This window comes from Quercus robur, chromosome 5, assembly GCF_932294415.1.
Source record: "Quercus robur chromosome 5, dhQueRobu3.1, whole genome shotgun sequence".
NCBI classification, from domain to species: Eukaryota; Viridiplantae; Streptophyta; class Magnoliopsida; order Fagales; family Fagaceae; genus Quercus; species Quercus robur.
In genome coordinates, this window is record NC_065538.1 from 30,846,825 (window position 1) to 30,856,206 (window position 9,382).

Genomic DNA, 9,382 nt, shown 5'->3' on the forward strand with positions numbered 1-9,382 from the left:
TTTTCTGGTGCCTCTTGAGTGATAGGGGGTTTAGCCCCCCTTTTCTGCCTCCCTTCACCCTCTTTTATAGTGGTTTCCTTCCTCCTGAATTGGGTTCCTAGTGCTAATACTTGTCCCATTAGCCCCTTCCCCCAAGTTATTAGGAGTGGTTGTAAAGGCAGAAAAGCATGGCTATGTTAGGTACAAGGCATTGAATGCAATAATGGAAACTTTTCCCTTAGACATTTCTATTTTCTCCGTTGTCCTTTTCTGTTTTAGTACTTTTCCTATTCTATGGAGTGACCCGGAGTGCCTCTCTTAGTGATAAGTCGTTCCCTTTGTCCTCGGCCATACCTGACCGAGGAGGGATTTTTCCCATGGCTGAGGAGGGGTTCTTCCTTGGACTAGGCCCTTGGCCCAATATAAATATTAACATGGGCTTCCAAGTCTTTTACTCCCCACAATAGCCCCTCGAGATTCTTCTTTTCTTCCCCATGTAAGGAAAGGAGGATCTCGATGTGATGATTGCCCTTTCGCGCCCATTTTGCACTATTCCTGGTTGTGAGACATTCTTTTAGTTTATCCAAGCCGCATTCTTGCCGTTTCGGTACACGGGACGCACTTTCATTGAGGTCTTTTTACAAGGTGACGCAAATCTAACGGCTAAAGACTGCTTTGAAAATTGAGCGAGATTTATCTCGCTTGTAATTCTTTCTTAGAGATTTGGGCGAATTGATTGCCACTAGGTCTACCTCCTATATAAGACACATGGAGGGGGGTCGTTCTTCTTTATTCGTAGATCCTTGAGTTCTGTAGGAGTTTCAGGCTCTTAACTCTTCAAATGTTCCCAAGGGCCCCACCAAGGTAGTGATTGAAATTTAGGGAGTGAAATGGTCAAGGATAAGGGTGAGGGTGAAGGAATCAAGCCCTCTTCAGAAGCCACAAGCGTCACCGAGATTCAGAATGACACAATTAAGGCAAGGGAGGCAGAGGCCAAAGATATTTCCCCCCTTCGACTAAACAAGAAAGAAGTTTCTCTTCCTTCAGCCAAAATCCAAAGCAGGTGTAAGTCGCATCAGATTTTTGGTGTGACAAAATTTGGATTTCATCTGGCACCGTGTGTCGTGTGTGCGGATTTGGAAATCTCATCGCTTGTATCATCCATACTTGCTTGATTACTGCTAGAGAAATACTTGCTCGATTGTTGCTAGAGCAAGTATGTGGATTTGGCGTTTCTGCTTCTTCTTCTCTCCCATCATCGGTGCCATCCATACTTGCTCGATTGCTGCTAGAGCAAGATTGTGGATCTGGTGTTTTCGCTTCTTCTTCTCTCCCATCGCCGGTACCATCCATACTTGCTCGATTGCTACTAGAACAAGATTGAGGGTTTATCGTTCCTGTGGACTGCTTTTTATAGTTAGCTTTTGAAGTAGGCTTATCTAAGCCCTTTTATGTACAATGTACTTCTTCCTTATCTAATAAAAAGATGACTTTATTTTACTTTGCAAACCTTTCCTTTTCTACAATAATTATTCTACGAATGACTGTGTTAGTATCTTTTCTTTCGAATAGCATTTAGAATTGATGCCGCTGATGGTAAAGAGTTGTCACCCCAAATTTGTCAAAACTGACAGGCACATGACCGCTAACTTTAAATAAGTTAACTATATAGGACTAATTAGGAAAACAACCGCATGCTCTACATTGCGAATAGTGCAACCGCCCAAGGACATGTAATTTAAAGTAAACAATTAGAGGGGATCACCGGGTACTAAGGTTCTTTTCAACGTTTGCGATGATGTTTATAACTTTAACTTGCTTTAGGCGTTTGGTCCGAGGACCGAGGCATGATTGAATTTAGCTTAAACGCTTAGAAAGTTGCCAGTGCGTGTTAGTTTCCACAAAGCAGGAGGTCTAAGGACCACGCAAGACCTTAGTTCTGTCTAGTACTTAGGTTTTTCTTTAAAGTAACCAGTTTCCCCATAGGTTTGAGTCCGAGGACCATGCAAGACCTTGGTTCTGTCTAGCACTTAGATTCTTTTCTGAAGTAACTAGTTTGCCCATAGGTTTGAGCTCGAGGACCATGCAAGACCTTGATTCTGTCTAGTACTTAGGTTTTTCTTTGAAGTAACTAGTTTCCCCATAGGTTTGAGTTCGAGGACCATGCAAGACCTTGGTTCTATCTAGCACTTAGGTTCTTCCCTGAAGTAACTATTTTCCCCATAGGTTTGAATCCGAGGACCATGCAAGACCTTAGTTCTATCTAGTACTTAGGTTGTTCTTTGAAGTAACTAGTTTTCCCATAAGTTTGAGTCTGAGGATCATGCAAGACCTTAGTTCTGTCTAGCACTTAGATTCTTCATGAAGTAACTAGTTTCCCTATAGGTTGGAGTCCGAGGACCATGCAAGACCTTGGTTCTATCTAGCACTTAGATTCTTCATGAAGTAACTCATTTCCTCATAGGTTTGAGTCCAAGGACCATGCAAGACCTTGGTTCTGTCTAATACTTATATTCTTCTCTGAAGTAACTAGTTTTCCCATAGGTTTGAGTCCGAGAACCATGCAAGACCTTGGTTCTGTCTAGTACTTAAGTTTTTCTTTGAAGTAACTAGTTTCCCCATAGGTTTGAATCCGAGGACCATGCAAGACCTTGGTTCTGTCTAGCACTTAAATTCTTCTCTGAAGTAACTAGTTTTCCCATAGGTTTGAGTTCGAGGACCATGCAAGACCTTGGTTCTGTCTAGCACTTAAATTCTTCTCTGAAGTAATTAGTTTCCCCATAGGTTTGAGTCCGAGGACCATGCAAGACCTTGGTTCTGTCTAGTACTTAGGTTTTTCTTTGAAGTAACTAATTTTGCCATAGGTTTGAGTTCGATGATCATGCAAGACCTTAGTTCTGTCTAGTACTTAGATTCTTCATGAAGTAACTAGTTTCCCCATAGGTTTGAGTTCAAGGACCATGCAAGATCTTGATTCTGTCTAGCACTTAGTCATTTAGAAAGTTGTCAGTGTGCGTTAATTTCCCCAAAATTGGAGGTCCGAGGACCTGACATAGCTAAGGTTCTGTTTAACCGCTTCAAAAGATTCTAGTGTATGTTAATTTCCCCAAAGCAAGAGGTCCAAGGACTTGACATAACTAACGTTCTGTTTAATCGCTTCGGAAGATTCTGGTGCGTGTTAATTTCCCCAGAGCAAGATGTCCGAGGACCCGACATAGCTAAGGTTCTGTTTAGCCGTTTCAAAAGATTCTGCTTTGGCCCTCGGCTTCTTTCTCCAAAGGGAATTCAGCGAACCGGACTACTAGACCCGTGAGAACTAGCCCCTTGACAAGTGCACGGGGCACATACTTGACGTTAGAAGCCCCTAGAACTGCGCTACGTTTAGCAATCCTTTCCGCGTAATCAGTACTTCAAAGTGTAGACCTAAGCGAAAGCTGAGTTATGACAGCGACGGTGTGTTCTTGGAAATAATTGGGGAACATTCGTGTAGCTTGCACCACCGCCAAAATGGTCTTCTCGAGGGACTCTTGCTGATAGAAGCTTGATCCCACCATGATTAGCCGTTGCATTCACTAACACACAAGCTCTTCCCACAGACGGCGCCAATTGTAGGAAGCTGCAAAGATGTATGGGATCTTGGACCAGCAAGCCCGGTACAATAAATTTGTAGAGAGTGGGTCGAAGAGCTAGGTTTTAGTATATGGACAACAGTTAACATGGTGTTTATCACAGTCAAGCGAGGATGAACTGGGTTTATCAAAAAGAGTTGGTCCTTGGCATGGTCCGAGGAGTTTTTTCTAGTGCCTCTTGAGTGATAGGAGGTTCAACCTCCCTTTTCTGCCTCCCTTCACCCTCTTTTATAGTAGTTTCATTCCTCCTAAATTGGGTTCCTAGTACTAATACTTGTCTCATCAGTCCATTCCCCCAAGTTGTTGGGAGTGGTTGTAAAGGCAGAAAAGTATGGCTATGTCAGGTACAAGGCACTGAATGCAATAATGGCAGCGGAGTGGTTGTAAAAGCAGAAAAGCATGGCTATGTCAGGTACAAGGCACTGAATGCAATAATGACAACTTTTCCCTTAGACATTTCTATTTTCTCAATTATCCTTTTTTGTTTTAATACTTTTCCTGTTCCATGGAGTGACCTGAAGTGTCTCTCTCAGTGATAAGTTGTTCCCTTTGTCCTCAGCCATACCTGGTCGAGGAGGGATTTTTCCTATGGCCGAGGAGGGGTTCTTCCTTGGACTGGGCCCTTGGCCCAATGTAGATATTGACCGGGCTTCCTGGTCTTTTACTCCCCACAATATATATATATATATATATATATATATTTATATATATTTACAAAAAACTGTCACATCACTGAAATTTAATATAAGTGCAAATGCCTACGAAAAATCTTAGCGACAACAAATCCACAAGTCCAAACTTTGTAAGATCCAATCAAGAATCTTCCAGTGCCAATTCTTTAGTGATTAACAGAAATGATGCAACAAAATAAAAAAGTGATGAAAGTTCAAAAATTGAACAAATAGGGATAGACAAAACTTCAAACGTTGAAGATGAAGAAATAGATGATGATAACATACCCCTCAACAAGCTTTACAAGCATTGCAATATTACAATAACAAAGCATTGAAGAAAAAAAAAAAGATTTCGTAATGAAGCTCTTTATTACATCACATAATAAAAATCAATAATATGGAATGAATTAATATGCTTTTATCAACTTTTATTAAACAATTTTACTCCAAAGTTGTTTTTTTTTTAATTGCTCGTTACTTGAACAGAATAATTATAATGGATATATGTGTGCAATTTATAATTGTTGCTTCTTATGATGAACTAATTATTAACAAAGTCTTATAACAAATATGCTAAAATATATGTACATTGTTCTCCTAAAAATATTTACATAAAACATTAGAACATTATCTGTACATCGCACGGGTAAATTACTAGTTGTTTCAAATGCTGTATTTCTTTGTCATTATTTTTTCAGGAATAATATTTTTATACTTAACATTTTGCCTAACATTCTCTAATTACCCTCCAACCTTGTCTTCAACTTCATATAATTCTCCTCAATCCAATGTGCCCATAGTGTTCAAAATGGTTGTTTACAAAGCATATTTTAGTGTACAACAAAAACAAAGGCTATGCATCACTGCTCTTTGATGACAGAAAGTGTCGTTGACAAGCTCCATCTCATTAAGGAGAAGGATGAAATGATTCTAAATGAGAACTTATAATCAATTAAATATATGACTGCTACCAAAACAAAAAATGAGAAATTAATTTACAAAAGATTGTGGAAGGGAGAAAATCGTAGATAGTAGCTAAAATATGTCAGCAGTATTATGTAAAACAAGGAAGATAGAAGATAAGGTACAAAGGATTTTACTTCGAAGTCATGTTTTTCCGAATTCAAGGAAATAGGTGCAAAAGATTTTCCAATTACATGTCCGCTGGATTTTTAAAGGAACTGCATTTGAAGTTTGGAAAGGGAATTACAGTTCCCACAAATATAGAGGTAAAGAAAATTTGTTATGTTACTTTTTTTCTTTTCTATCTCATATATTGTCTGTATTGAATTGTGCTTAAGAACAGCCAATGCCATTGCCTGTTGTACCTTAATAGATAAATCACTTTTGTTGTATATTGCAGATATTAGCATTTATTAAAACTTTTACTCACTGCAATACATTCTAGAGTCCATAATTCGCAGAAATCTATAAAAACAGCAAAACATTGTCACCATCCCAGAATTTAGAGAATAAAAGGACTGGGAAAAAGAAAAAAGAAAAGGTGAAGGGTTATGGAAGCTTATTGCCACAGGTATATCAGAGGGAAAGATCAGCCAAGTCAAAAGTTCTACTAACAGCTTTGTACCAAGACTCAAGTTTCTTCTTCCTCAACTCCTCATCTAATTCAGGATTGAAAATGGTAGCACGTTCAGCCTTTTCAGCAAAGATCTCATCTTCTGTCCACACCCCAACTGCTAATCCAGCAGCATAAGCTGCTCCTAGAGCAGTCGTTTCTATGTCAGCCGGCCTCACCACTGGACTTCCCAACAAGTCCGCCTACAAAACAGTAACAAGGGCAAGCTCTACAGCTAAGAAACCCAATAAGGACAATGAAAAGGAGCTTCCAAAAATTAGATTACGTCACAAAGTTTGAGGAAGGGCTACCTACAACAAAGAAAGTATACTTACCTATGGAAGAGTTTTTCACAAAATTAACACAAGATCACTGACAATATTTGAAATAAATAAAGATTGAAAATAGCTATTAAAAATTAACACAGGATAACTTATTGCCTTGGTGAAACTTCAACAGAAAAAAAAAAATGTTCTTTTGTTTAAAAATTTATGATAAATTAAACAATAAAAATAAAAATCCAGTTTATGTGACAAAAAACATCCAGTCAATGTACAAGTGTAAAAGTAACCAAAAACTTAGAAGACTTGATAAAGTAGATATTATAAATCGAAGGATGATGGTCATATGAACAGCTGGTAGATTATTCATCTACTAGTTTACAGATAAAGAACAATTTTTTTGGTGAAAACAAAAGCTTTCCAAAGTCACTTCCTTTACATCTTCATAAGAGGTTCCATAAGTGGAAGTGAAATGCAGATCCAGGAAACGGCTCTAAGAAACTAACATCATTTTTTAGCAAAAATGGTTACAAACAATTTTCTCGATACTATTTGAAGCATGTTGCAGTATTTTCCAAGCAATGTCTGATAGAAATGAATGTGTATCACAATAACCATAATCATGATACACTCTTCATGATTTCACTTTCAATTCCATATATTGTTTCCATTATTTGTGTTTCCCGTCAACACCCATAGGTCCAAAGACATACAGTTGCACGAAAAAGTTTGTTTGCTGAACCTTAACGATAATATGTCAAAACTGACCAACTAGAGAAAACTCATATATAACTATTTAGAGATACTTCTGATATTACACCACTAAGAAACCTGCATTCTGGCATGAGAATAACATAGCCAATAGAACTTTCAGCGATAGAAAAATTGTTAAAGCCATAAAAATGGTGTCAAATAATATTTTCTAAGGGAGAAACACTAAGTAGAGGAGAACTCGGAAAAGATTTTAAGAAGCATGTCAATAGAAAAGGTTCACAAAAAAGAAACAGCTAGATTGACAATGTTGAAAGTAAGCTAATAGAGGCAAAATTATAACAAAAGAAACGTAGAATCCCAAACCTGTATCTGCATCAAAAGATTGTTAACAGTAGCACCACCATCCACCCTAAGCACAAATTCCCCCTTGTCATTCTTAACCTCACCCTTCTCCCCTGCATCTTTGTGCATTGAATCCAACACATCTTTGACTTGGAAACACATGCTCTCGAGCACAGCTCGAGCAATGTGAGCCTTGCTTGTAAACCTTGTGATTCCAATACAAACTCCACGGGCATCATCACGCCACCAAGGAGCAAATAATCCATTAAACGCGGGCACGAAATAAACCCCACCTGTGGACTCAACCTCAGATGCCAATGCCTCAATCTCACCAGCACTTTGAATAATCCCAAGACTGTCTCTGAGCCACTGAACTGCAGCTCCAGCAATGGCAATTGATCCCTCCAGAGCATAATTTGTTGGAGCTTCAGCGCCAAGCTTGAATGCTAAAGTGGTCAGAAGCCCATGCGTTGACTGAGTTATCTCTTCACCCGTGTTGAGAAGTATGAAAGCACCTGTTCCGTAAGTGCTTTTAGCTTCGCCTCTCTGGCAAGCCTGCCCCAGCATTGCTGCATGTTGGTCACCCAAACATCCTGAAATTGGGACACCAGCAACTGCCCATCCACTGCAGATTTGTCCAATAACCTCAGAATTACTGACAATTCTGGGCAGAATTTCAGCCGGAATCCTGAGAGTTTTTAATGTGGGTTGATCCCAATCAAGTGTTTTAAGATTCATAAGCATTGTTCTTGATGCATTTGAGACATCAGTGACATGTAGTCCTCCATTCAACCCACCAGTTAAATTCCAGATTAACCAAGTGTCTATAGTTCCAAATAGAGCATCCCCTGCTTTCACCGCTTCCTTAACAGCATCAACATTTTCCATCAACCAGAGAAGCTTTGTTGCACTGAAATAGGTGCTGATGGGCAGACCACATGTCTCCACAAAATGAGTTCTTCCACCTGGCAAATCCTTCTCCAATTTTCTGTCATAAATAAAAACATTGAAATTGAAACACTGGTATTCCCAGAGAAAAGAATATATATATTATATGCACTGATGTGAAAAAAACATTGAAACCCCATACACAATCAAAAACTATAAGAGATGGGTATAAATCAAATTTTATAAATAACCACAAGCCATTTCTTGCTTTGATGAATGTAACTGAAACCAATTTATCATAAAAGTAAATCCAATTAATGATCAGAAATTTCAAGAAATGTGCCTCAAACAAAATTGAAAATTCAAAAGTAGCTGACATCCAATTAATAATCAAGCAATTGAAGTATAGTGTATCCTTCAAAAACCAAAAACAAGAAACACCTAGTACAGAAATTTTTTTTTATTATCCAATAAATGAGAACTGATCAAAAATCCATAAACAAAAACTACCTAATTGAGCATCAAAGTATGCAAGGCCTGAGTACTAAAACCAATACCAAATAATAAAAGAAATGAAATGAGACCTGCAAATAGAACTGGTACGAACATCCATCCAAACAATGGCGTTATGGAGGGGATAACCAGTGGATTTGCTCCAAAGCATAGTTGTCTCTCTCTGGTTAGTCAACCCAATAGCTTTCAGCCCTTTGTCCACGTTGTGGCCATCCGCAGTGGCCTTGTCCATTGCCTTTGCAATACAAGTCCTCACACTCTCCAAAAGCTCCACTGGATCATGCTCCACCCATCTGTATATGTAAAATACATTCAAATTAATAAAAGATACAACCTTTTCGTTTACACTTACAGAGAAAACCGAAAAGGGTGTGCATGAAATTTGATATTTATGATAGATATATTGATATTTACCCAGCATCTGGATAGAACTGAGTGAACTCGACCTGGTGAGAACCAACTATGTGAGCTGAGTGGTCATAGATTAAGAATCTGGTGCTGCTGGTTCCTTGGTCGATTGAACCAATATACACAGGCTCTTCCCCTGACATGTTTGCTTCTTTTTGTGTTGTGTTGATTAGTATAATGAAAGACAGAACAGAAAGAAAAAGAAAAAAAAAAAAAAAAAAACAAGAAATATAGAGTAAAACTGAGAAAACAATGTTACGTGGTTGTTATGTTATGTTTGAGATCTAAGTGGGAACGGTAAGGTAGGAGAGAAGTTTAAAAAGTCAACAGGTGAGAGAGAGAGAGAGAGACACGAGGTTCGTTTGTGGGTGTCAGGAA

At 38.6% G+C, this 9,382-nt stretch overlaps 1 protein-coding gene across 1 annotated transcript; it reads right to left on the bottom strand.

Annotated features, from left to right (window-relative positions):
* Positions 1 to 5,611: 5,611 nt before the first annotated feature.
* On the bottom strand, positions 5,612 to 9,382 carry LOC126725781 (glycerol kinase-like). Its single transcript, XM_050430699.1, has 4 exons — positions 9,011 to 9,382; positions 8,668 to 8,889; positions 7,217 to 8,183; positions 5,612 to 6,061 (listed from the first exon to the last, which is right to left on the bottom strand). The coding sequence occupies exons 1-4, from the start codon at positions 9,145 to 9,147 to the stop codon at positions 5,822 to 5,824; spliced, it is 1,566 nt and encodes a 521-aa protein (XP_050286656.1). The 5' UTR covers positions 9,148 to 9,382; the 3' UTR covers positions 5,612 to 5,821.

Bases quoted from the DNA above. Each gene is read 5' to 3' on its own strand.
- LOC126725781 (XM_050430699.1), bottom strand. From the start codon at position 9,147: ATGTCAGGGGAAGAGCCTGTGTATATTGGTTCAATCGACCAAGGAACC. The intron at 8,184-8,667 runs GTCTCATTTCAT...TATTTATGACAG, and splicing joins CGTACCAGTTCTATTTGCAG to AAAATTGGAGAAGGATTTGC. The intron at 6,062-7,216 runs GTTTGGGATTCT...ACTGTTTTGTAG, and splicing joins ATCTTTTGATGCAGATACAG to GCGGACTTGTTGGGAAGTCC.